The sequence below is a fragment of the Chrysemys picta genome, chromosome 9, assembly GCF_011386835.1.
Source record: "Chrysemys picta bellii isolate R12L10 chromosome 9, ASM1138683v2, whole genome shotgun sequence".
Classification (NCBI taxonomy): domain Eukaryota; kingdom Metazoa; phylum Chordata; order Testudines; family Emydidae; genus Chrysemys; species Chrysemys picta.
Window position 1 is genome coordinate 921976 of NC_088799.1, and position 27765 is coordinate 949740.

Here is a 27765-nt window from a genome sequence, read left to right on the forward strand (position 1 = left end):
ATCTGTAACTGCCCTCCCCCGCCACAAAGTCACAGAGCAACCCACCCCCCCCAACATTACATCAAAACAACCTCCCAGACTAACCGGGGCAACTAGTCACTGCATCACTGCACTGTGTATGTGCCCTGCTGCTGTGCCTGCCCCCGACTATGTACCCTGCCAAAGGAGACTGTCCTGTCCAATTTCCAACCCCCTTTCCCCTCCTCCTCCAAAAGAACATGATTGAAACAGTAGTTAACAGAAACGAATTTTTTATTATCAACTACACATGGCATTGGGAGGTGAAACTTGGACGTGGGCTTGTGTCAGGCGGGAAGGAAAGAACTTTTCAAATTTTGGGAAATGAGAGCCTTCTGCTACTAGAGCTCTCTGCAGGGGTGGAGTGAGAGTTAGCAGGGACTCTGCCGCCTCTCCTTCTTTGCACTTTGGGTGAGGTGGGTATGGGACTTGGTGGCGGGGGAGGGCGGTTAGAGATGGACTGCAGCGGGGCTCTGTCCTCCTGCCTCCGTTCCTGCAGAACATCCACAAGGCGCCGGAGCGTGTCCGTTTGCTCCCTCAGTAGTCCAAGCAGCGTTTGAGTCGCCTGCTGGTCTTCCTGCCGCCACCTCTCCTCCCGATCCATGTTGGCTTGGTGCATTCGGGTCAAGTTCTCCCGCCACTGGGTCTGCTGTGCTGCCTGGGCTTGGGAAGAGGCCATAAGCTCAGAGAACATGTCCTCCCGTGTCCTCTTCTTCCTACGCCTAATCCGCGCTAGCCTCTGGGAGTGTGATTCCAGGCTAGGTTGTGAGACAGTCGCAGACGGGGCTGTGGAAATGGGAAAAAGGGAGTGAATTCCTCTGAAAGATAAATGTAGTTGTGAACAAAGAACATAGTCTTTCTCTGTGAACAAGACCATGCACAGCACCTTTCACATGCGCACTCAGCACAAGGTCGAATTCTCGGCCTTCGCATTCTGTGCCTGGGGTCTTGAACAGCACATTTGAGAAGCGAGGCAGCACAACGGAATTTCTGTTGCAGGCAGACATGGTAAGCCGTACACTTGTGGCAGTTTAAAACTTTTATATTACCACTGGCCTCATTTCACATTTAAATCAATGTCAGTCCCTGCTGCCAGCAATCCGGCAAGCGGGAACTCTGCCCCTGTCCCACCCCCTCGCGGCTGTCCCCGGGAATGATCCCTTTCGGCTGCCCCTCTCCCGCCTCCACCGCGTGGCTGCAAACCAGCGGTGACAGTTCTGTAAAGGAATGGGAAAGCAGTCCCAACACTAACATTCCCCTACCTAATTAAAAGCAGGTCACCATGGCCGACATCACCCTGATGAGGATCTCCGAGAGCGACAAAGAGAGAATGCTCCGGGAAAGCCTCCAAAGACCAGGGCCGTATGCCGCCCTGCTGTGCAGAGCAATGATCCCCGAGTACCTGATAATCTCGTGGCGCGGCAACGTGTCGTACTTCGGAGGACCCAATAAGGCCGCTCTCCCCAAGAACCTCATGCAACGGCTTTCAAGTTACCTCCAGGAGAGCTTCATCGAGATGTCCCAGGAGGATTACTGCTCTATCCCCGCACATATAGACCGCATTTTACTGTAGCTGCAGTAGCAGGGAATACACAGTAGAGCGGCTTGTGCAGGACAATCACTGAAAACCGGACATTGCTAGATTTCTTTTCAAAACTTGCACTGCCCCTTACTAAACCGTTAAGCGCCTAGGGCACACTAATCATGAACAACCCATTCTTTTAATTGTTAATATTCCTGTTTTGTTAAAAATAAATGTTTAGATGTTTACAACACTTACTGGCTGATCCTTCACCAGATTCTGTGTCCGGGGTAATGGCTGGGGACGCTTCGTAGGGGATCTCTGTAAGGGTGATGAAGAGATCCTGGCTGTCGGGGAAATCAGCGTTGTGAGAGCTGCCAACTGCCTCGCCCTCCTCATCTCCTTCCTCATCTTCCCCGTCCCCTAACATGTCTGAGGAACCGGCCGTGGACAGTATCCCATCCTCAGAGTCCACGGTCACTGGTGGGGTAGTGGTGGCGGCAGCACCGAGGATGGAATGCAGTGCCTCGTAGAAACGGGATGTCTGGGGATGGGATCCGGAGCGTCCGTTTGCCTCTTTGGTCTTCTGGTAGCCTTGTCTCAGCTCCTTGATTTTCACGCGGCACTGCGTTGCATCCCGGCTGTATCCTCTCTCTGCCATGTCTTTAGAGATCTTCTCGTAGATCTTTGCATTCCTTCTTTTGGATCGCAGCTCGGAAAGCACGGACTCATCGCCCCACACAGCGATGAGATCCAAGACTTCACGATCAGTCCATGCTGGGGCTCTCTTTCTATTCCCAGACTGCACGGCCATCACTGCTGGAGAGCTCTGCATCGTTGCCAGTGCTGCTGTGCTCGCCACGATGTCCAGACAGGAAATGAGATTCAAACTGGCCAGACAGGAAAAGGAATTCAAATTCAAATTTTCCCGGGGCTTTTCCTGTGTGGCTGGTCAGAGCATCCGAGCTCGCACTGCTGTCCAGAGCGTCAACAGAGTGGTGCACTGTGGGATAGCTCCCGGAGCTATTAGCGTCGATTTCCATCCACACCTAGCCTAATTCGACATGGCCATGTCGAATTTGGCGCTACTCCCCTCGTCGGGGAGGAGTACAGAAGTCGAATTAAAGAGACCTCTATGTCGAACTAAATAGCATCGCAGTGTGGACGGGTGCAGGGTTAATTCGATTTAACGGCGCTAACTTCGACATAAACGCCTAGTGTAGACCAGGCCTAAGTTTGGGGAGTGGTCACAATGGGAAAAGAATCTCAATCGCTTTGTTCTCTAAATTCTTGGACCTGGAGCATGTGATATTTCTGGGCAGCAGTAGCGACTATTCAGTCTGCTTTTTGCACTTGTAATAAATATACATCCTGGTGCGCTTTACACAGTAGTACAGTTGGTAGACCGATTGCTGCTAAACGGATCAGTTGCAGGCAGTGCTGTCAGGCTGCTTCTTAATAGTACAGAAAATGGCTTCCAGTTACTTCAGATAATTTCTAAATTCAGGAATAAAGCACAGCATAGATGTAATAGCTGCTTCTGCAATAGTCAGTTACACTTCAGTTCCCACTGAATAAAAGGAAAATACTGAATTTTTAAAAAGTCAGTACTAGCCCAAGCAGCACCATGCAGTATAAAATACTGCCTAGTGTGTTTAGAGAGGAAAGGCAGCTCTGCATGTGCAAGAACTGGACATTCGTGTCAGTTTAGTGTCCTGTGGTACAAGGCCAGCTGCTCTTGCGGGGCTCTGTGTTTTTTCTCTTCTCTATCTTAAAATTTGTCTGTTTTCTGCTCTTTCTCCCCCTATCCTGTGGCCAAATTCTACCTTTATTTGGCTTCTGCCTACCTACGCTTTCTCAACCCTTCAGTTTGACATTTGATGACTTTGTTTTCTCTGAATGCTAGCGTGGGCAGCAGTTTTTCCTCCTCTTTAAATCCCTGAAGTTTCCTGCCTTTGAATTCAGTCTCGTATGTTAGACGTCAGAACTCTGTGCCTTTTCTAGGACTGATGTCCGTGTCCTATTTAGTCAGTCATGCAGGTAAATGGGAGGTGAGGATGCAAAGCAGAAACTTCAGATAACCATATGGAAATTAAACAGCAAATTAAACCATCCTTTGGGTTTCTTAGGGTGTTAGATTTGAGTATTTTGAGGCAGGGAACGTCTTCATTCTGTGTTTGTGAAGGGTCAAGCACATATCAGCTGTTAACAATAATAGTAACTGTGTGGTGTAGTATGGATACAAGGATGCGCTGAAGTTCCTAACATAAAACTTGCTTAAGAGTCTGGCTTCTAATGAGTGAGTCTCTTCTTTGAGCCAATTGGTCAGTTTGCTTGAATCTTAAAGTCTGTGTCTTATTTCTCACAGAAGCTGCATGCTCCAGGCTGATTCTGAAAAGCTGCGGCAGGCATGGATTAAGTCTGTTCAGACCAGTATTGCTACAGCGTATAGGGAGAAGGGGGATGAATCCGAGGCAAGTATATGTACCTTTCAAGATCCAATAATACAGTAAACTATTTCTGATCCTTTTTTCTTCATGAGAATTGCAGAAGAAATTTAATTATTTTTGTGAGGTCTCTGATCTGTGTCTACTGAATTAACTTTTCATCTAATTAAGGTTATTTTGACCATTATGTTTTGAATCAATAACTTCTTTGAGTGATTATCTATACAGATTTCAATGTTGGAATGCATGTGCACAGGTTGGGTTATTTTGAATGACCGTGTCTGTTAAGGGCTCCCAGGGCACAGGTGTGGTTCTGCTCCCACTGTAGATGAGAGAATAAGGGGCAAGGTGGCCTCAACCACCTTGCAGAGCACCAGCATGTGTCCCAGAGCCCAGGGGTAAACAATACCAACAGCTACCGAGATCTTGGTCCTCATTCAGATACCAGTCCTAGCAACAATTCCAACAGTGTCCCTCAGAACTACTGAGGAAATGTCAGTGGTGCCACCAGCAATGCTCACCAGTCTCATCCGCGATAGCCCTGCAGCAGGGACAAACACCAAGGAAGCAGTTTGGATGGGACACTTGAGAACTCAGCTAAATCATCTGTGGATCTACCCCCCTTAGTTTCTGTTTGGCATCCGCCTTTATTGTTTCAAATAAATCTGAGTTAGCATGACCTTGGACTGGTGGGCCCCAGAGGTTGTGAAGAAAGGTTCTCACCCAGTTTCAAACTGTTCACCTCGCCCACACCCATCCTCGCCTCCCGTCCATCTTCAGGAACTCTTCTAATGAGGCACTTCTACAACTAGAAGTCAGCTCCCTACTACAACTGGGAGCTGTAGAGGAAGTTCCTCAAGAATTCAGAGGAAAATACTTCTACTCCCACTACTACTTGATCCCAAAGAGGAATGGTGGGTGGAGATACATCCTAGGTCTGTGATGTCTGAATGCCTCCATTGATGTTTCAAGTTCTGGATGGTCACCTTAGCCTCCATCAACCCTCATTGGATCCCATGGACTGGTTTGCAGCTCTTGACCTACAGGATGCTTATTTCCACATCTAAATAGTCCTGGAACATAAACAATTCCTGCGGTTCATGGTACGAACATCCTGCTCTCAGTACAGGACCCTACTCTTTGGTCTGGACAGCCTGAGCCACGTTAAAAAAATCCTTCCCCAATAATATTTGGGTTGGGTTATGGGGAACAGCAGCAACTGTTAATTCAGCTTGCAAATTCTCAATTTCCATGTGCACTTTAGCCAAAGAATTTTGTGACCCTCTACTAACAAAAGCTCTGCCATCTGTCCTGGCAGTATGTCTTCCTCCTGGACAAGGTCTCTCCTGACCACAGAAATTTCTGCACCAGAATCCTTCCACCCAGGGAGTTCTTTTCCATTTACTCTGACAGCCTTTATGTGCTTCTTGCCAGGCTGTGCAGTTGCTATTTTTACAAACCCTGTGTGATAAGTGTCAATTGCCTGAGGTACCTCTGTGCTCTGGGTAGCAGCATTTCCATGAGTTGCTTGCTGCTTGTTCCCACTCAGCACAGGACATTTATTCCTCAGGTGCTCAGTGGAATTACAATGATAGCACCTTCTGGGCTCTTCTGGTTTTTACAGGAGATTTGGGACGAGGACTGGAGGAATTACTTAGGGAGGTGAGCACCTACCCTCCCATCCACCCTTCTTCTTCCCAGGGGTAAAACGAGGACCCTGCTTCCTACCAAACTTACATATGGTGGGAATCCTTTGTTTCCCAGTTTGGTCTCCACCCTTTCTGTGGAAAAATACTCGCAGGCCAAGATGGGGTCCAGTACCAGGTGACATAACCCCATGACCCTGCAATGTCAAAGCAGCATCTCAGGAAGGTGGGAGATTAGCATCTTCAAAGTCCTATTGTCCTCCCTAATGGCTCATTGACTAACCAGCCAGTCTTGTGGGCATTCCCCGTGCAAACACTTTTGTAATCGATACATAGTCTATATTCCTAACTTCAGATACAGAAATGATACATGCATACAAATTGAATAATCACATTCAGTAAATCATAACCTTTCCAATGATACCTTACATGACGCATCGTGCATAAAACATATCTTAATTATGCCATATTCATATCATAAGCATATCTGTGAAGAATATGGGGCGTAGTGCCACAACATACACACTGACTCTCTGATGTAATGTACAGAATTCATAGGAGCAGTGATAGATTCCTAGTTGGCAAAAGCATATCTGCCACAACACAGACATCAAACAGTGACAGACGTACGACAATTTTATGTGCACCTGGTAATGCAAGTGAAAATCTGCCTGAAGCTTCTGGGGCACATGTTATGTATGTATGATGTGCAGCTTGCTAAACCTCAACGTGTGGTTAAGATCTGTGTATTGACCCAAGAGAGACTGTATGGACATATGGATTCCTCTCCACAGAGGGTCTTTCTTCATGAGACTAGTGGGTCTAGACCAGGAGTGCACGGGAGCTCCATTGTCTGCATCCTTCCCTTAAATGAATCTGATCACGAATGCCTTCCCCTGTAGGTGGGGAGCACACTTGGACCAACTCCAGATCCAGGGGAAGTGGTTGGCTCTCATGTCATTCCTTCGTATCAGTGTGTTGGAACTCCGAATAATTCAGTTGGCATGCAGAGTATTCTTACCTCTCCTTTAGGGTCTCCCTATGCAAGTGCTTACATACAATACCATGATGATGCACTACATCAACAGGCAAGGAAGGCCCTATCCTCCCCCTTGTGCCACGAAGCCATGAGTCTGTGGTTATGGAGTATTTGGCACCAGTCACCCAGTAGCTCTCCATCTCCCAGGCCTGAGGAACACCTTGGTGGGCCAGCTCAGCAGAAACTCTCCAGGAGCCACGAGTGGCCCCGCAGGCCCTTGGCTCTCCAGACAGTCTTTTGCTGATGAGGCTACCCAACAATACCCTTGTTTGTGATGTGCCACAATGTCAAATGCCAGAGGCTTTGCTCCAGAGGAGGCGGAGTCTGGGATCCCTCACAGGTGCTTTCCTCATCTCTTGGTCTCCAGACCTCATATATGCTTTTCTCCAGGGTCCTGTGAAACTTCAGGCAGGATTCAGGGACAGTCTCCTGATAGCCTCTGCTTGGGCCAGACACTTCTGGTACTCCTAGCTGATGAGACTGTCAGTTCAGAGGCCGGTCACCTCACTGAGTCTGCCTCGCCTGCTCTCTCAGAATAACAGTCAAGTTCTGCACCTGAACCCGGAGTAACTGAACCTCACAGCCTGGATACTGGCTGGCTGATGTCCACCAGGAGGAGGAGTTTGCTGGCAGTCCTTGGCATCTTGCTTCAGAGCAGGAAACTGTCTACAAGACGAACTTACCAATGTAAATGAAGCAAGGTGGATTGATTTTAAGTCACTTTTTAAATAACTGATTTTTAATAATTATTTAAATCAGCAAGCAGGAGACTGTCATCAATTTTAATCTTGTTTTGCATTTGTATTTTTTAGTTTTTTCTACAGAAAGATTGATTCTCATTGATTGATAACTATTAAAACATGTTGATTTGTAACTAAATATAGTCTTTACCCAATTATTCTGACTAGGAGGATACACTATTATCTGCACACATTTATTTAAGCAGTTATATAGCTTAACTTGCATTTATTCAGAGTATTAATTTTTACATTTTTATGTTAGAAAGTGGTGAATGATGCATTTCTTATTTAGTAAAATTAATAATTTTTTAACTTGTGATTTGTGTCAAGTTGTGTTTGGATGGAAATTCAAACAGTTAAAATGCACAAACATTTTAAATTGTTTATTAGTTAAATAAAATGAGCAGTATGCATAAGGGAAAAATGGTTATAAAAACAGGTCTTGCATTTAAAACTAACTGATTTATTAAATAAAAGTATTATCAATTAGTGAATTGAACTAATTTTTTTGGTCACCATGTCCTTCAAGATTTTAGAACTAGTAGCTTTCATCCTCTAACACCCAATTGTTGTTTTATAGATTGGGAGAGGATAACCAGCTTTCCTGCTGTTTCTTAACTATGAATGAACTAGTTTTTGAACTGAACTAGTTTAATAAATTGAAATTAAGAAAATATTCTCTATGTACCTGTAAAAAAAAAGGTTACTGCTATCATAAGCTGATTTAGCACTTCAGCAAATTCTGGGTGCAGGTGCTTAGCCAGTGACTTCCACCAGTTCAGTGGTTTGACTTTCTTTGAAACTTGGCAGCAAACATGTACTGCTTACTATTGTTTAGTAGATCTGATTTTAATAGATTATACTAAGGTTAGTCCTTAACACAGGCTGTCAAAGTTTCAAATTTAAATGATTTCATTTTTTTAATAAACCTATATTTAAATAAAATCCTATTTTTAAAAATAAAATTTCAAATACTGATTTTTTTAATCTACCTTACTGTAGGGGGATTAACCGTGTTCATCCCTGTGTGTATTCCACATGTGACATGCATGTGCATCAAGTGCTTGTGGCTCAGAAACCTTTCAAGTAGTGTCTGTTGGTCCATGCCCGAGCCCTGGTCCATGCCTGCGTCCAGGGTATAAAGGGAAGTACGAACCACCTGCCTCTGCAGTTCCTTCTTACCATCACATGGCCTGAGTCGGAATCTCCTCTGTCTGAAGATAACTTTGCACTCTTTCTTACCTATAAATATAATTGCATCTAGTTCTTAGTCTAGTGTATTTGGTAGTTTCTTTATAGTTAGTGTAGATCAGTTTTTCCCTGCGCGAGGGACCCTCTCCATTTCCCCTCTTGGGAGGAGAACTATGCCCAGGGTTCAAGAACTCTCTTGTCCTTGCTGCTTCTTGGTCAGCAACGACTATCAGCGCTATCTTTACAGCCTCAGGGAGGCACATTTCTCTGCCCTTTCCTCCCTGGATCTGAGAGGGGAGCGGAATGAGAGCTTTGACTGAGGAAATACCTAATGGAAAAAACAATGAGACCTCAGTTGGCTCCAGGTCGGGGTGAGTTCCTGGTTCGTTGGCCTTGGCACTCGAGTAGCACCCTTCCAAGCATAAGCTCTGGAGCAGAGGACAGATCTGATAAAGCTAAAGACTCGTTGTGTCAGGCTTCTTGTGAAAGTTGGGGACACTGCACAGAAACAAGAAAAAATGCCCTTCCAGGTCTGTTCTCGAGAGAGAATCCCTCCTCAACTCCTTCCAAATCAGGTAAATCCTCACGCTCACGTCCTAAAGACTTACCCTCGGAAGTTTAAGTGGGGCTAAGGTGCACAGGAGCAAGTGTGACGTTTTGGAGATCACCAAGAGCAGTAAGGGGTTCTATCACCATCTGCCCTGTAACCTCGGGTCCCTTCATGCTGTTCTGCTGTGGCTCACATCCCTGACGCTGGACCAGCTGCTGGCCTCCTCCCTGACTAGCTTCGCTGCTAAGCAACCAGTGAGCCCAGCTGCAGTGCCTTGGAACTGACAGAGTAATCACAGCCCCTGATTTACCAGCCATGCTTATAAGCCTGGCCCCTATAGCAGATGAGCGGGTGCTCAGTGCGTACCAGTCCTGCAGCTGTGCTTGCCCTTGTTCCAGCTCTGCTCCAGCCTGCTTCCAGTTCTTGCCCCTGCTCTTCTCCAGCCCCGTTCCCTTCTGGCTTCAGTCCTCTGCTCCACTTCTTCCCTGTGACTCTTGTTGATCCTCCGGCTCTGGCATTCAGCTTCTGTCCCTCCGGTACGGACCCTTGGCCTGTTCCTGAACTCTGTCCACCCTGGACCTAGCTCTAATCTTTCATTTCAACCACTAGGCTTGACTGTCCACAGCTCAGTGGCGACACCTTCCTACAAGCCCAGGTACTTCTTGTAGGGTAACTCCAACAGCCCTTCCAGTTCCGAGTCTGCCCAGGTTCGTCCTTTCCGAGTTCTTAGGTACCTTATGCTCAGACTGTTCCCCTCTGTCAGCCCCTCGGCCATCCACTCACTTTGGCATCCACATGCCACACAGTTTGCTGCTTGGGGGAAAAGTAAACAAAAGGTTTACTTAACAGAAAAACAGATTCAAAGCTGAAATAGTGAGGGAAAGCAAACAGTCAAGTTACACACAAAATAAACATGAACGCAACATGAGGCTTTGTTCTGTATTTGATAAAATCCCTTTTTTAATACCAGTTACCTATTGCCTCTGGATGGTTTCCCATATATCCTCCTAGTTTGGGGATCAAGTGTTCACGGACAGCTTCCGGCTTAGACTGCTCCTCAGTTTCTGGAGGCCAACCCTCAGATCCATGCCTGCTTTTACAAGGCTTTTCTTTTTTGCTCTTAGTACAGCGTGACTCATGGCCATGCAGAGTGTGAAGACCCCCTCTTGATTTGAGAGCCAGGATGTCTCAGTGTCTTTCCATTACCTTCAGTGGTCCACCATTGTCCTTTCCTGGTCTGGACAATGAATCCGTACTTGAAGTTGGTTTGGTGTCAATGACTGGCTAGGAGGTGCCTCTCCGTCTGATTGCTCACTGTACTACTGTAAGGTCGAGCTGAAGTTTTATGGACTGAGGCTTATACTCCCTGAAGGATATCTTCACCCTCCCATACCCATAATCACCTGGGTTTTTGGGTCCAGTCCTCCTGAGGGACGTATCCACATCAGAAAAGGAATCCACTTCAAGGCAAAAGAGCTACTCCCTAACCCTGAGTGGGAAATACACAATTCAGTGCTAAACAAAATCTTCATTCAGTGGAGAACTCCATCTTGGGACCCGTTCGCCTCTGATGTACAAGGAGTTCAACATACACTGCTCTAGAGCAGCGCTGGGTCGGGACTCCAAGGGCGATGCCCTTCTACGATCCTGGATAGACCACTTGTTTTTTCCCCTATTTTGCTGCTGCTGTAGGTTCTATGGGAGATTCATCATGACAAAGGGCAAGTCATTTTTATTGCATTCAACTGGCCCAGGCTATTCTGATTTACAGACCTCTTGTGAATGTCTACCCATCCACCGTTCGACCCTTCCTGGATCTATCACTAGAGAATGGCAGGACCATACATCCCAGCCCATACTGTTTCCACCTCACGGCCTGGTATCTGTAAGGGGATCAGACCTAGAGTGTTCATGTTTGGAGGCTGTTCATCAAACTATTCTTAATCACAGCAGACAATACTCCACCAGAAAATGCTATCTTGCTAAATGGAGGCACAACAAAATCATTTATCTCCAGAGACACTAGGTGTTCTAGAATACCTCCTCACTCTTGAGAAGTTGGGCCTTCCTATTAGCGTGCTGCAGGTCCACCTAACAGCAATCAATGCCTTGCATCCTCGGGTTGAGGTCTGTTCTATTTTGACTCACCCCATAACAATCAGATTCCTGAAGGGTCTCACTAGCGCCTTCCCACCAGAAATGAAGCCAACAGCTAACTGGGACCTCTGTCTTGTACTCTCAATACTTACTAAGCCGCCCTTTCAACCGCTGGCCATGTGCTCGATGTCCCACCTATTCGCAAAGGTCGCCTCACATCAGCCAGGATGGTGAGTGAGCTAGGGACATCATGGCCAACCTACCATATGGAACTTGTCGTAAAGAAAAGGTATCCCTTTGGCTCAACCCAAAATTCATCCCTAAGGTAATCTCTGGGTTCCACATAAATCAGGTCAATTAACTTACCAGTATTCTTTCCAAAGGCTCATAACTCCAGTGAGGAGAGGAGGCTTCACTCTCACCATGTCAAATGAGCTTTGGCATTCTGCCTACAAAGAATGAAACCAATGAGAAAAATGCCTTGACTATTTGTTGCTGTAGCAGAGTGAACACATGGACAAGTAATACCTGTTCAGAGACTGTCTCTGTGGATTTCTGTCCTCCTTTACTGTCAGTGCATCTCCCTCCCCAGGACGGCGTAAAGGCCCATTCCACTAGAGCACAAGCAACCTCAGAATCCACTCTTTGATAAGCACCTATGGATGACATTTGTAAGGTGGCAACCTGGCGTTCCAGCCACACTTCCGTGAAGCATTACACTTTAGTCCAAGCCTCTTCTGCAGATGCAGCTTTTGGAACATTTGTTATGGACATCTGTACCACCTGCATCTTTGTGCTCCCCTGCTATTTGACTCTTGCTTACCAGCCACCCATGTGTGGAATACACAAGGATAAGCACTCAAAGAAGAAATGGAGGTTGGTATTTGTAACTGGTGGTTCTTTGAGACACATGATCCCTATCTGTATTCCACCACCTGCCCATTGTCCTCTCTGCTTTGGATTGGATTCACGGTAGTGAAGGAACTGGGGAGGCAAGTGGTCCACAGCTCCCATTATAACCCTTGGTGCTGAGCACAAGGAGCTCCAGGGCACAGACCAGCAGACGCTGCTTGCAAGATTTACTGATCTCAGGTGCCTGGTGCGCGTGCATGTGGAATACAGCCAGGGACCACACGTCTCGAAGAACCTACAGTGACAGGTAAGTAACGTCCATTTTTATAGCAGTGATTGAAATGTCCAGCACAACTGGCTACTGCTATGTTTAAGCCCCAGGTTTCTCCCGAGAAGTTAAGGATGTTTTGCAGTTACACATCTTTCCTTTCAGTTGTTTAGCAATAACATGGTTATTGATAAATGTGGAAGCTTCCTCCAGGGCCATCGCAAAGTTAACTGCTGTGCCTCTAGTTCTTCCTTTTTTTGCCTCTTTCTAGAAACTAGAGAAGAAATCATCCCCTTCTACAGGAAGCCTAGAATCTGGCAGTGAGTCGAAAGAGAAGTTGTTAAAAGGAGAAAGTGCTCTACAGCGGGTTCAATGTATTGGTGGTAACATCGCCTGTTGTGACTGTGGCCTGGCAGATCCTCGTTGGGCCAGTATCAACCTAGGAATCACACTGTGTATTGAGTGTTCTGGGATACACAGGTAGGTAAACCCTTCAGACATGCAGCATGGCCGAAGCATTACTTCATCATGAGGGGTTTTTCCATCTTGTAACCTGGGAGGCAAGATTAGAGACCCCTGCATGCAGATAGAATTAAGATAACAGCTTGATCTGCAAGAGGGATTAGTAAGCCTGCCTAACGTAAGACAGTATGTTGCCATACAGTAGCTATGTATTAACAGGAGGCTTTTTTTTTTCTGTTTAGGAGTCTAGGAGTCCACTTTTCAAAAGTTAGATCCTTAACACTAGATACATGGGAGCCTGAACTTCTAAAGGTATGGTAATCCTTTATGAGAAAAGAATTTCTAAAAATGATAGTAATAGTTTGTAGCAGGAATTGAATTTTTTGTCTAATTGTTGGTCTAGAGCTAGTGGTTGGAAATGACTTTTGGCACAGAACAATGAGTAGTGGGCCAGGTAGCCTTGGAAAATGAAAGAGGATTATCATATTTTTATTCACAGCCTTTTCAACCTGATTTAAGCACAATAGCTAATGAAATGTGAGTTACAAACCCAAGCCCAACACCATTTGAAAAAAGGGATTCCAAGACTTCGCTTGGTATAGAATATTGATGTTCAAGACATTACTACAATTGCTTCAGATTTTGTAAAAAGCAACAGAGGGTCCTGTGGCACCTTTGAGACTAACAGAAGTATTGGGAGCATAAGCTTTCGTGGGTAAGAACCTCACTTCTTCAGATGCAAGAAGTGAGGTTCTTACCCACGAAAGCTTATGCTCCCAATACTTCTGTTAGTCTCAAAGGTGCCACAGGACCCTCTGTTGCTTTTTACAGATTCAGACTAACACGGCTACCCCTCTGATATTTCAGATTTCGTGTACGCTCGTGGGGGTGGGGGGCGAAGGGGAGGGTTATGTGTATGTACATATTTATCAGAATGGTGTGATTAAGATCCAGTGTCACGTGATGAATAGAAAAAATGTTTTATACATTTGTGCAGTTAGCTGGTCCAAAGCATTTGGTTCTAGCTAGGATGGTTCACAAGTTATTGGGCCTTACTGCTTTTCTACTCCTAAAAAATACCCTGTAAAAATGGCAGCAGGGATGAGGGTGCGGATTTCATAGTGTTTGTGTCGTGGATTTCCACCTCAAATGTGTTCATTTTACAATTAAACACTTCCCGCCCCTTTAAAAGCCAGGTTAGCAATCTCTGTCTAGGTCTGAGAGTCAAGCTGTGTTCTTTCCTTCTGGCACACCACTGCCAAGAACAGTTCGGCAAGGGAAATTCTACTTGCAGTGCAGCCTCTGTACCATCCAGGGTTTGTACAGGTGTAAGTGATTCTGTTGATATGAGATGGACTAGAACTCAGTGCATTGCCTCTTACGTGCGCGGGCTCTGCAGGACTAAGAGGAGTATATTCAGTAAAAGGTATTTTTGTGAATCAAGTGTGCAGGTATGGCTGAGTGAATAAAAAGGAGGATGATTTTTACATAATCACTTTTCAGACTACAATCACACTTTAACCTGCTGCTAGTCCTTTGTAGTGCTTTTTTGGTACTTGCCATTTACCAGCCCAAACAATTTTTTCATCACCTCATTTGGAAGTCTGTTCTCTTATTCACCATTTTTAAAATACTTTGCAACTTATTTCCTAAAAATACATTGGAGTAAAAATCATTAGCCCTACCCTTACAAGGTTTGTTAACAAACTATTGTAAATGAAAGATCTCAAGAGGCCCAAACACTGCAGTGATGGGCGAGGTATGACTATCACTCAGAGAGTTAACGCCTTCTATAGTTGTGCTGATATTTTCTTGTCTTGTAGCTGATGTGTGAATTGGGGAATGATGTCATCAATAGAATCTATGAAGCAAAAGTTGAAAGAATGGGAGTTAAGAAGCCACAACCTGGAAGCCAAAGGTAGTGATTTAATTTGGTTTTACTGATCTTCCTGTAACTAGTGCTATAAATGTTCTCCATTTAAACTCTCTGCATTGTCACTTAGCACACATAACTGAATTTTGTCTTTGTCTTGCTGATTTGTGCCCATTTTGCACCATTGCTTATTAGGGTCAAATGCCTAATGGCTTCAGGTTCTCTTCCATCCCGATTGCTGCAATCCCCTGTGGAACAGCCTATTTCTCTGTGCTGTCATTCAGCAGCCCAGCATTTACTGGGGCGAGGAAGTGAAATCTGCTTTTCACTGACGTGTTTTTGCCAGGAAATTCTCAAAACTAACTTGATTCATAGAAGCTGCTTATGGTGGAGGCTAAAGCTTTTGTGTTCTCATCAGCAGTCCACCAAATCCTCCCTTTTGGCTTCTACTTAGCTCCCTTCACCCTTTCTCCAGTCTCTTCCCCCTTCTTCTGCCCCTCCCCCCAATCCTGTCATTCTTTCTCCTGCAGCCTTAGGCTATGTCTACACTACGGACCTTACAGCGCCACAGCTGGACCACTGCAGCTGCGCCGCTGTGAGCTCTCTCATGTAGCTGCGCTATGCTGGTGCGTGAGAGCTCTCCCACTGGCATAATTAACACTCACTCACTCACTCCACACCGCTGCTCTTGTTGGTGAGGGGTCTGAAAAAAAAAACGCACCCCTGACCAACATAACTTTTGCCAACGAAAGTACTAGTGTAGACAAAGCCTTACTTTAGCCTCCTCCACCTTACCTTCGTCCCCACCAGTTCTCATGTTCATTAATTTCTCCCTCAGCTCCTTCTCTGCCACCATCTCTTCGCTGCTGACAGCATTTGTTATGATCCTAGCTCTCCTGGCATAGCTGTTATCTCTAGGGTGATCAGATCACAACGCTAAAATATCAGGACACATTGGGGTGCCATCAACCCTGCCCACAGTCCATCCCCACTCCTCCCAGGCTCCGCCCCAGGGCGCCCCCCCCCCCACGGCCTTCCTCATCCCCCGGCCCCCTGCAGGCTTGCTGCGTCCCTCCTCACTCCCCCATCCACCGCTCGCCTCCTCATCCCCACCGCCCGCCGCTCGCTCGCCTCTTCACCCTCCCCGCTTGCCTCTTCACCGCTCCACCGTTCACCCCCAACGGCACTGACTTCCCCTCTGCCAGGTGGGTGCCCGTCCACCCCCTGCCTCTTCCCACCCAAGCATCCGCCCTCGCTCCGCCCCCATTCCACCCCCTTCCCCCAAGTCCTTGCCCCTGCCCTGCCTCTTCTCCACCTCCTCTCCTGTCCAAATCCTCACCTTACTCCTTCAGGAGGCCATCATCGGCCATCCTTCTCCTGTGCTGATGCTGATTCCCTAGTTTCCCCCTTTTCTCCGTCCCAGCCCTTAACCTGAGTGACTTCAAATTTTATGCTGACGATAGTCTGACTCCAGGGCTACTCACTTCCTTGCCTGCAGCTATGAAATACACCTCTACCAACTATCTCTGCCACTCCATGACTGACCACCTCCTCACAAAACACTGCTCTTTTCTGAGCCCTCCGCGTCAGGGTTCCCTCTCTCATTGCCACTTTATTGCATTCAGTGCTGGTCCCCTTCCCCCACTCTCCTCCTTCAGGCACAGTGACTCTCTGCTGCTCTTGCCTTCTCTTTCCTTCTCAGAGCTCCCTCCTCTCCTGACTCCATGGCTGTGGCCTTCAGCTCCACCTTACCTAGACATGGCTTCTTGATTCCTGGCGTCCACCATTCTGGCTGCCAAAACCAACACCAGTCCTGGATCTTTCCTCGCTCTCACTATCTTCTTGCTCCCGCTCTCATTCTGCAAAGTACCACTAGTAGAAGTCTCATGGGAAATGTCATCCTCTTTTTTTCAGTGCTGCTTTGTTCCTTGCCCCATACAATACTTCCCTTCTGTCCTCTTTTTTATTCTCCACCACACATTCACTCTAGGTTCTTCTCAACAACCTTCAAGTAGGTATTTCTGATCCTGCCACACTCTCCTCTCATTCCTGACCATGAAGCATTGGAAAAGCTGTCCCCAATCATATATAACAATAGGTCTCCAATCTTTCATTCTGTGGGCCACTTTATAAGAGATCTCTTTACAGAACACTTCATACCCAAATTAGGTACCTGCTGCGTGTTCTTACACAGTTTCATGCTCTGGACCGCCACGGCTTGCAGATCACTCGTGGTGCATGGATGCTAGAAAGTCTCTGCTGCAGGATGCTTGACATCATTCCCACTAGCGTCTTCGCTGTTCTTTAGTAACTCCAGTGATAGTGGTTTTATCAACCCTTCCGTTAGTTTATTCCTGTACTTGATTGCTCTTTCTTAGCTCATGCCTGAAAGCTGGCTGAAAAATAAAAGGACCGGTTTGTCTCTGCCACACATGCTGGTTGATGGCACCCTGAGGTCAGGGAAGAGCATTTCAGTGTAGGTTATGCTGCAGCTGCCTGCTTTTCACCTGGCATCATTCATCACTCTCGCGTCCAGTCCTTGTGATCTCGTAACTTTCCCAGGCATAACATCAATATTTACATAAAAATCTAAATGGACAGTATTTTATTAGGTTGCTGTTACATTTATAAAGATACAGTACGCAGATGTTTCTAAAGTATAACACTCTATCATGGGAGTGTAAACTATTGTAAATATTGAATTTGGTTTTCTTATAACTTTTTGTTCAATTCACTCAACATTCTCAAAAACTCTTCTCTTGGGCTGAAATGGATGCAGGCTTACTTCCAAAGTGAACTTTAAAATCTGTTCAAGAATTTTGCATTTCAGAGAGCTGGAAAATATTGCTTCAGATTTCTTAATAAAAGATTATTTTACATGCAAATAACTCAGAGGCTGAATTGCAATACTTGGATAATGGCTTTCATCTGAATGTGTGCACCACTTACTGTGTTCAGTAACGTTAATATAACTTAGCTGACGTTTGTCTATGCCAGGCAGGAGAAAGAGGATTATATCAGAGCAAAATACGTGGAAAGAAAATTTGTGGAGAGACAGCCTGCATCAGTATCTCCTCCTGAGCATGGAACAAAAGTTCTGCCTCAAAGGCAGGAGGAAAATATGCACAACATCCCTGAAAAATCCCCTTTGCCAGGTGAACAAGTTACAGCTTCTCCCACAGGTATTTACACCCCTCTATCCTTGTATCTATTAGCATGTTCTTTTAAAATGTGTTACTGGTATTATTCTCTTTACTAAGATAGCAATTCAGTAAATAAAAGCCAGAACTGGGTCTCAGTTGTTCAAAGTTTTTTTCAGAGGCTCTGGGAAAAATAATACTTGCCCTGGAGTGTTTGATTTTAAGGGGGAGGAGCATCTTAAATTCAGAAATGTACTAACCACAGTCTTTCCTCCCTATTTTTATCCTCCTAAACTTTCCCAATAACTTCTTCCTGCCCTTTCCCCTCCTTGCCGCCTGCTTTGTGCTTTGCTAACTTGCATGTCCCCAGCGGTTGCTGTAAGTAGCGACGAGGTGAGGCGGGAGTCTCTGTTCTGTCCTGATGAGCTAGATTCACTCTTCTCCTACTTTGATACCTCTTCAAAACTGCGTAGTAGTAAGTACTACTCTCATGGTGGGTTCAGCATCTGCACTCGTGGTCCATTGTGTGGTGTGACCATCTCCCTACCTGTAGTCCATTGTCTCCAAGCTAGTGCATTGCTTCATGTTTCCATGAAATAATTTAAGCTTTTGACTTATCCTGACCTCTTTCCTTTTTATAAAATGGTTGCAGCTTGAACCACTGTAAGTGTCTGGATCAAAAGTGCAGTTTCAGATTATTTCTTTGAATACATTAGAAATATTGACTAGTTACCACTGTTCCCTTAAAAATAACTGGTCATGAATTCAGGACTAAGTGTAAGAGCTTGCTTTATTTTCATGTTGTCTGTGAGAGGTGGGTACCTTGGTAGCGTGAACTCTAATACATTTTTTTCCCTAAAAACAGTAAGAAGCAATGACAGTGGGACCCAGCACAGTGCCGATGACAGTAGAGAACACCTCGCCTCCATCGTCTCCACAAACAGTTTGTTTGAGCCAGGTCCGTTTGATCTTGCACTTTAAAAGATGGGACTTAAGTGATTTCTGTTTCTGCTTAAAAACATGCTAGCAAAAAGAAGACTAAGACTGAGACTTGCTGGTCCCAGTAAATACTGATGTATTACTAAGATTTTCCCCTTTTCCCCTTCCTGTTCCAAGTGCCATTTTAATATAGCTAATAATTCCTGTGAGTGAGCAGCAGTATCGTCGTTCACCCATTTTCCCTGTCTGTTATCCATTCTCCCTCTCAAGTGTGGTAGCAGGAAGGTAGCTGAATTCTTCTAAATCCAACTGGAAGATGTTTTTCTGTCTCAAATAATACCAAACTGGAATTTCTTTTTACAGCATTTAGAGCAGTACTGTTTTGACTGTCCTTTGAAGGAAGGATTCTGGCATTAAAGACTTGCATCTCTAGTTAACCACCAATCATAAAAATTGCAAATAAGTGTCCAGAGGAACATATATAAATAGCTGAATATATATTGCATCCTTGAAGATGGAATTCTGACTTACTCAGAAACAATGGGAACTTAATGAATGTACAGTTTTTGTAGGGGTCTGAAAGCAGAGCAATGAAACAATCAGAGTTGGGAGTTCCTTTAAAAGTTGCTCTTATTTCCCCAAGATACCTCCATTAGCCCAGCTGGTAAAAGCGGAAGGGTTTTCGGTATTGTCATCGGGCGGTCTGTGCCTGAAGCGCTCTGCTGCAGCATGATGCGCACACCTGCCTGATTTTCCCCCTGCAGACTCCGTAGAAATAGTCTAGAGAGTCTTTCTGAGGACAAACAGCCCTTGTGGGGTTCATTTATTGCAGAAGTCCCATGCACATAAATCATAACAAAACGTTCCATACTCCAGAATTTCCCCAGCATCGTCCAAACGGTTCGTACAACACACAGCTCCAGTGCCCCTCACCAGGTCTCAGCCCTCCGGTGCGACCCTGGTGCCCTTCACCAGGCCCCAGTCCACATTTCCATATGGAGTGCAACCCCGCTCTTCTCAGCAGGCAGCATCCGTCATTCTCCGTAGCCCTCTCACGGTTCCCCTGGGTCCAGCTCTCCAGCATGGAGCCATTAGCCAATAAGCCTCTCCCCTGCTCTCAAGCCCTGGCTCTCTGGCTTCAGGGACAGACTAGCAAACCTCTTGCTGCTCTCTTTGCCTTCAGCCTTTCCCCGGAACCACCTTCTGCTTCCTTCTGGGTCCATCCCACAGCCCTGATTCTTGGCAGCTCTCACCTGTCCCTGACTCCAACTCAGGCAGCTCTGATTCATCAGCGCGCGCGCGCGCTCTCTCTCTCTCTCTCTCTCTGTGCATCTCCCTAGTCTGTTAGGGCTGGTCTACACCCGCAATTAACAGGGCTGCAACTTTCTCGCTCAGGGGGGTGAAAAAACACCCCCCCCGAGCGCAGCAAGTTGCAGCGCTGTAAAGCGCCAGTGTAAACAGTGCCCCAGCGCTGGGAGCCCCAACCCTTGTTGAGATGGGTTTTTTAGAGCGATTTTTTTTAGTGTTTTTTCTCCCAACGCTGCGCTGCGACTACACAAGGCACCGTAAAGCGTTGCTGCGGCAGCCCTTTAGTGCTGCCAGTGTAAACTAGCCCTTATAGCTCCAGCTCTGAAGTTTCACCGCAAAAAGAAAACCACCTCCACGAGAGGCGTACAGATCTTACTGGTGATGCTTTTGTGGTGATGTGCAAGTGAAGACACGTTCTTCCTGTTTACAGAGCTTTTAGCCTCCGCAGGATATCCCACAGTGCCTAGGTGACCAGTCTGGCCAGCAGCTCTTCTGCTCTGACGCCAGGTAAACAGACGTCCACCCCTCCCCTGTAAAGCCCTGGGAACTTTGAAACTCCCCTTCCAGTTTTCTTGGCAAGTGCTCACTTATCTGGCCAGGTGACAATGGCTGCTCCATGGAGCAAACACTCCCCTGCTCGGAGCAATGCTGAGCTCCGCGAGCTGATCAGTGTTTGGGGAGAGGGGGCTGTGCAGGGACCGGGGTGTCCCGTGATCACCCACAAGACCTATTGTCAAAATGGAGAGAGCTGCACTGTGGGACAGCTGCTCTCATCGGATGGAAGTGCTGCACATGTGAACACTCTGACGCCTGAGGAATTTAGTGAGTACGCAGACCAGTGCTTCACTTCCACCGGTTCCCTATCACGCGTGAAGCTTACAGCGCAAAAACCCTGCAAGTGTAGACCTACCTTAAAGAGAACGAGAGTACTTGTGGCACCTTGGAGACTAACAAATTTCTGGTGGGATGGAAATTGTTGAAATCGTGAAGTTGATGGATTTCCACTTCATACGGCTAAATGCAGTGCCTTGCATGGTGACAGGTTTCAGAGCGGTAGCCGTGTTAGTCTGTATCCGCAAAAAGAACGAGGAGGACTTAGGCTTGTAAATAAGAGAAAACTGACTGCTAGAGGGAGGCCAGGCTCAGCCAGTGTGATGAGACTTTGACGTGCTGTGTGTCTGTGATGCATCTCTTTTGCTGATTTGTTTCAGTTCTGATCATTGGTTTGTTACACTTGGGGAATGACCCCAGCAGTTGAGCGGTGTCACCCAGGTACAGGTCATAGCCTCCAGTGTCTGTATTGGATTGGCATGTAGGATCGCCTCTTGCAGTCAGATCCTGGAGTGAATGCCGTTTTGTGACAAGCCTCCCCAATGCATCCCATAAGTTAACACCAGCATGGTGCACAGAGCCTCAGGGAAGGAGCCTTGAGCCATGTTGAGTTCTTAGGGTTGGAACGTGGTGCTTCAGAGCAGAGCTGGCCTGGTAGGCCCAGAAGCACCGTTCAACATCTTCGTAGCTATTCTTTGTTCCATAGGTCAGCGCTGAAGGGCTGTATCCAAGTATCATCTCTGAGTCTTGATGTTTCACCCCCTTAAAACTTCCTCAAGGTGTACATCAAGGCTGCTTCTTCCTGTCATGCACCTCTCTTGTCCTTGCTGGCAATACAACTGGACTTCCCAGACAGGCCTTTTATTCACTCTAGTCTGCTCGGGGAATTGTGCAGGAGGTTCTCTGGCCTGTGCTAGGTAGGAGGTCAGACTAGATGATCGCAGTGCTCCCTTCTGGCCTTGGAATCTGTGCATCTTGGTGCAGTTCCCTTGGGTCAGGCTGGTGGATCCGTAGCAGCATAGCCAGGTCACTAGTGTGGTTGCACCAAGGTGTCTGGAATCTCTTGCATCCAGTCTACTTTCTTTTTCCTTTTCTTTAATTTGTCACAAATATCCTTATTCGCCCCATGCTGAAGAGCTGTCTGACATCGTTTTTTACTGTTATTCCCAACTAGGCTTAGAGCGTGAAAGATCTGTTCTGCATGTTTGGTCAGAGGGCAAGTCTGCAACTGTGCTAGACTAACGTTTCAGGGCAGCCCCATGCAGTTCTCCTCATGTGTGTACAAAGCATCACTGCATGGACTCTATCATGCCACAAATCCTGGCTTGTGCCATCTGCTCAACAACCATTTTCTGGGTTGAGTACACAAACTCTGCTTCCAGGTACTGTGTGTGTGGTGGGTTTTTGGCATATTCAGAGCAATCTTACCTCTCTAGTCAAAACTTTACATTACTGTTTATTTATGCATTGTATTGACACTAGGTGGTTCCTTTGACACCTATTTCTACTGGGTTAGCTTAATAGCAGGTTTCTGTATATTACTAGTTAAGACTTTTGTATGGATGCATCCCTGGAACTCTTCAGTTTCCTTTACAAGTTGTACCTTGGGAGAAAAGAAAATTTCTTGGCTGTGATTCTTGTTCTCTGAAATCAGATGCAATAGCTAGATGAGCGATGTTCCACAAGTACTAATAACTTGGTGGTTATTAGTAGTTTTGAATGGAACCACAAAGTGACTTTCATTGGCAGATGGAACTTAGCTGTGGCCATCTATGTCCCCTGATGGCAAGATGGTTCAGTGGCTCAGAACACTGTTCTGCAAAGTCTGAGCAGCCATGTGCCAGAGGCCCGGATTTGCTGTGTGGAGTGATCTATTTCTGTATTCTAAGTGTATTCAGAACCCTCTGAGAGCAAGAATTACAGATAATTAATCTTCTTCCTTTCAGAAGGAGAAAAGCGAGATTCTTCTGTGTTTCATGATTCGAAACAGCTTCATCCAGGACTGCAGCTTTATCAAGCTGCCTATGAGAAGAACCTTCCTGATATGGCAGAGGCATTGGCCCATGGAGCTGATGTAAACTGGGTCAATACAGAAGAAAACAAAGCGACACCACTGATTCAGGCAGTCTTAGGGGTATGTGAATTACTGCATCTTGATTCATGGGGGGAAACAGTAGAAATATCTCTGGATAGGTGATAACAGCGAAGTATTTGCCTTGCTATCTAATGATGGCATTTGATTAGTGGCACCCAAGTTGACTATAAAATTACCTTCCTTTCTCATAAAGTTATCTCTGAACATTTCTTTGTTACTGACCTGGTTGAGACCATATACACAGCCAGTACTTAAATGTGATATTTGAGGCCAAATCCTCCAAAGGCAGGATTTGGCCTTGGTTCTAAAGGGTTAAGCATTGAATTGGTCTTTTGTCTTTGTTCCTTAGGGCTCATTGGTTACTTGTGAGTTCTTACTGCAGAATGGTGCCAATGTAAACCATAGGGATGTGAAAGGAAGAGGACCACTACACCATGCCACAGTCTTGGGGCACACTGGGTAACACACTGCTGCAGTACTTGTTGAACACCCATTTTTCCCTATATTAGTTGATTTGCAAATATACTACTTGCGTTTTCATCATTTCCTGGCATTTTAATACATGTTGAATAGCTGAGTAGTTCTTAAGGACAGTCTGACTTGGTATGCACAGCCTCTTTTCAGACTAGTATTTTTGTTCATTAACAAGCCACATATTGGACTGTAAAGGGCTAGACTGAAAAGCCCAGTTTCCTTTTTGTAATAATATGTATTGAATGATATTTTGAAATACATCTCATGTTCTTCTATTACCAGTTGCTGCTAACTCCTGAGGGGCACTGCAGTTCTTATGAAAGTGACAAACAGATAGAACTGGTGGAGAGGGGGGCCAGAACAGTCCGATTCCTTCCTGTCAACACACACTGCTCTGCCAGTGCACCTCACGTGTGTTCGAACATTGCCTAGCACAGTGGGGCACAGATCTATGACTGAGGCCCCTACATGCTACTGCAATAAAAATAAGTAGAAAATAATGGTCTGACCTGCAGTGTCCCTGCTCTACACATGCTTGAACTGCTGTTGCCGAGAGACTGCCAGGCTTGCCAGAATGTCACCTCATCCCGGGAGAGTTTTGACGAAGGGAAGAAAAGCCTAGTGCCTTCCCTAGTATAGGTGAAGGGCCCCCAGTGCTAGGCAGCTGAACAGGATTTCAAAAAGCAACTCTCCACTGCTACAAGCAGGCACCTGACTCTAAAGACTCTTCAGCATATACATTATATCTTGTTTTGTGCTGCTCAGTGGTTGTTCCTTTGCAACATGCTGTAGGTGGGTGGCCAGATTTCTGGCCTGTAAAATTAAAAAGATTGTAAACTAAGGGCTGAGGGAAGCTGACAGGTGTGGAGGAGCATCTGGTTCCGACAGAGACATCCCTTAAGGGAGGATTTATTAGAGGATATTCTGTATCCTAGTAAAGAGGAGAGGATAGAAGTTGATAAAATACAGGCAGGAAATGAAAAGAAACAGTAAGACAAAAAGAGGCCCATTCAATTATATCAGGTGAAGGCAGACAACTAAATATTGACCAGATTTGCAAGTGCTTGTATACAAAAGCAAGAAGTCTAAACACTAAGATGGGTGAACTTGAGTGCCTGGTATTAAATTTTATTTTTTAGTAGTTTACGTTTAACACAACACTGTACTGTATTTGCTGATGCTTCTTTTTTTGGGGGGGCGGTGTCTCTGCTGCTGCCTGATTGTGTACTTCTGGTTCCAAATAAGGTGTGTGGTTGACTGGTCAGTTTGTAACTCTGGGTTTCGTAACTCTGAGGTTCTGCTGTATAGGAATGATGGAGTAGGTTGCACTGATGGGGAATGGCACTATGTGTGAAAGAAAGCTGAGTCAAATATAATAAAAATCTTAAATGAATCAAACTGTACCATAGAATCTCCTGGAATTTCTATCCATAGCTTGAACAATAAGAGTATAGCAGTAGGAATATACCATGGACCACCTGACCAGTGATTGTGAAATGCTCAGGGAGGTTAGAGAGGCTACAAAAAACCCAAAACACCCCAATAATAATGGGGGATTTCAAGTATCCCAATATTGTTGAGGAGCCTGTCACCTCAGGACAGCATGCAGAGATAAAATGTCTAGACACCATTAATGACTGCTTCTTGGAGCAGCTAGTCCTGGAACTCACAAGAGGAGAGGCAATTCTTGATCTAGTCCTAAGTGGAGCACAGGATCTGGTCCAAGAGGTGAATACAGCTGAACCGCTTGGTAACAGCAACCATAATGTAATTAAACTTAATGTCGTTGTAGAGGAGAAAATGCCGAAGAAACCCACCACAGTAGCATTTAACTTCAAAAAAGGGAACAACACAAAAATGAGGCGGCTCGTTAAACAGAAATTAAGGGGTCACAAGCTGCATGGATTTTTTTTAAACATCAGAGTAGAGGTGCAAACTGTATGTATATCTGGGGAAAAAAACGAGAGGAACCTCCCCCCTCCCCCCCCAAAAGCCACCATGGCTAAACAGAGTAAAAGAGGCAGTTAGAGGCAAAGAGGTATCCTTTAAAATTGGAAGTAAAATCCTACTGAGGAAAATAAAGGAACATAAACTCTAATGATTCAAGTGTAAAAGTATAATTAGGGAGACCAAAAAAGAACTTGACGAGCAACTAGCAAAAGACAAAAATTTAATGGCAAAAGTTTGTTTTAAGAAGATTAGAAGTAGGAAGCCCGTCAAACAATCAGTGGGACTTCCGGACGATCGAGATGCTAAAGGAGCACTCAAGGAAGATAAGGCAATTGCGAAGAAGCTAAAAAAAATTCTTTGCATTGGTCTTCACTGTAGAGAATGTGAGGGAGATTCCCACACCTGAGACCTTTTTTAGGTGACAAATCTGGGGAGCTGTCCCAGATTGAGGTGTCAGTAGAGGACGTTTTGGAGTAAATTGATAAATTAAACAGTAGTGTAAGTCAAACAGATGGTATTCACACAAGAGTTCTGAAGGAACTCAAACCTGAAATTACAGAACTACTAACTTTGGTGTGTAACCTATCACTTAAATCAACCTCTGTATCAGATGACTGGCAGATAGCTAATGTAACATCAATTTTTTAAAAAGGCTCCAGAGTTGATCCTGGTAATTTCAGGTCAGTGAGTTTAACTTTAGTACCAGGCAAATTGCTTGAAAGTATAGTAAATAAAATACAGACATAGATGAAGATGATATGGTGGAAGAGTCAATGCAGCTTTAGTAAAGGGAAATTATTTCTCACCGATCTCTTAAAATTCTCTGCGGGGGGGTCAGCAAACTTTGGACAAAGTGGCTATAGAGTACGTGGACTTCCAGAAAGCCTTTGACAAGGTTCCTCACCAAATGCTCTTAAGCAAAGTCATAGGATAAAGCGGAAGGTCCTCTGATGGATTAGTAACTGATTAAAAGATAGGGAACAAATGGCCAGTTTTCACAGTGGGGACAGGTAAATAATGGGGGTCCCCTAATGATCTGTACTGGGACCAGTGTGTTTCAACATATTCATAAATGATCGGGAAAAGGGGGTGAATAGTGAAGTGGCAAAGTTTGTATTTGATACTAAATTACTCAAGATAGTTAACTTGTTAAGTTGACTGCAGAGAGTTACAAGAGGATCTCATTAAACTGAGTGACTGGGCAACAAAATGGCAGATGAAATTCAATGCTGATAAATGCATAGTAATGCACATTGGAAAACATAATCCCAGCTATGCATACAAAATGATGGGGTCTAGATTAGTTGTTACCACTGAAGAAAGAGATCTTGGAGTCATTGTGAATAGTTCTCTGAAAACATTTCCTCAATGTGCAGCAGCAGTCAAAAAAGCTACCAAAATGTTAGGAACCTTTGGGAAAGGGATAGATAATAGAAAATATCTTAATACCACTATATAAATCCATGGTACTCCTATACCTTGCATAGTGTGTGCAGTTCTGGTCACCCCACCTCAAAGAAATATATTAGAATTGGAAAAAGTACAGAGAAGGGCAACAAAAATTATTAGGGATATGGAACAGCTTCCATATGAGGAAAGATTAAAAAGACTGCAACTGTTCAGTTTAGAAAAGAGGGCGTGGCATATTTGATAGAGGTCTATAAAATCATGAGTGGTATGAAGAGTGAATAAAGAAGTGTTATTTACCCTTTCTCATAACAGAAGAACCAGGGGTCACCCAATTAAATTAACAGGCTGCAGATGTAAAGCAAACATAAGGAAGTACTACTTCACACAATGCACAGTCAACCTGTGGAACTCATTGCCAGGGGATGTTGTGAAGTCCAAAACTATGACAGGGTTTAAAAAAAACTACTAGATAATTTCGTGGAGGATAGGTCCATCAGTGGCTATTAGCCAGGATGGGCAGGGATGTAGCCCCATGCTCTGGGTGTCCCTAAGCCTCTGACTGCCAGAAACTGGGAGTGGGTGACGGGATGGATCACTTGATAATTGCCTGTTCTGGTCATTCCCTCTGAAGCATCTGGCAGCAGCCACTGTCAGAAGACAGGATACTTGGCTAGATGGACCATTGGCCTAGTATCGCCCATATGGTCATTCTTACGTTCTTGTGAGGTCTTAAAGCCTTTGGTCCTACTGAGTGTGATCGCCAAAGGGAGGAGAGACCCCTTGTAACAGTCTCCATTCCCTTAACCTGATCTGCAAGGTGCACCTCTGATATTTATCAAAAATTATTCCACAGCTCCAGTTTAGTTTTGATTAAATTAAGAAATGACTTTCTGCACTATTGAAACCTTGGCAT

General features: G+C 45.4%; 2 protein-coding genes across 10 annotated transcripts in view; one reads left to right on the forward strand and one right to left on the reverse strand.

Moving 5' to 3' along the window:
- ACAP2 (ArfGAP with coiled-coil, ankyrin repeat and PH domains 2) overlaps nucleotides 1–27765 on the forward strand; it is a 128335-nt gene that overhangs the window by 89447 nt on the left and 11123 nt on the right. For 7 of the 9 annotated variants that reach the window (XM_065557453.1, XM_065557454.1, XM_042843844.2 and 4 more), the window contains 8 exons: nucleotides 3909–4014; nucleotides 12642–12850; nucleotides 13075–13144; nucleotides 14656–14750; nucleotides 17703–17887; nucleotides 18711–18803; nucleotides 22870–23057; nucleotides 23368–23477. In XM_065557453.1, the coding sequence (XP_065413525.1) occupies nucleotides 3909–4014; nucleotides 12642–12850; nucleotides 13075–13144; nucleotides 14656–14750; nucleotides 17703–17887; nucleotides 18711–18803; nucleotides 22870–23057; nucleotides 23368–23477 (1056 nt within the window). Of the gene's footprint in view, nucleotides 1–3908; nucleotides 4015–12641; nucleotides 12851–13074; nucleotides 13145–14655; nucleotides 14751–17702; nucleotides 17888–18710; nucleotides 18804–22869; nucleotides 23058–23367; nucleotides 23478–23774; nucleotides 27005–27765 lie in introns of those variants that run through there. The other 2 variants (XM_065557458.1, XM_065557459.1) reach the window with 1 other exon arrangement.
- Nucleotides 238–2513, reverse strand: LOC135973613 (uncharacterized). Its single transcript, XM_065557468.1, has 2 exons — nucleotides 1799–2513; nucleotides 238–804 (listed from the first exon to the last, which is right to left on the reverse strand). The coding sequence occupies exons 1-2, from the start codon at nucleotides 2373–2375 to the stop codon at nucleotides 329–331; spliced, it is 1053 nt and encodes a 350-aa protein (XP_065413540.1). The 5' UTR covers nucleotides 2376–2513; the 3' UTR covers nucleotides 238–328.

Coding starts and splice junctions, on each gene's coding strand:
- LOC135973613 (XM_065557468.1), bottom strand. CDS start 2,375: ATGCAGAGCTCTCCAGCAGTGATGGCCGTGCAGTCTGGGAATAGAAAG. Junction 805..1,798: donor ATCTGGTGAAGGATCAGCCA/GTAAGTGTTGTA, acceptor CCATTTCCACAG/CCCCGTCTGCGACTGTCTCA.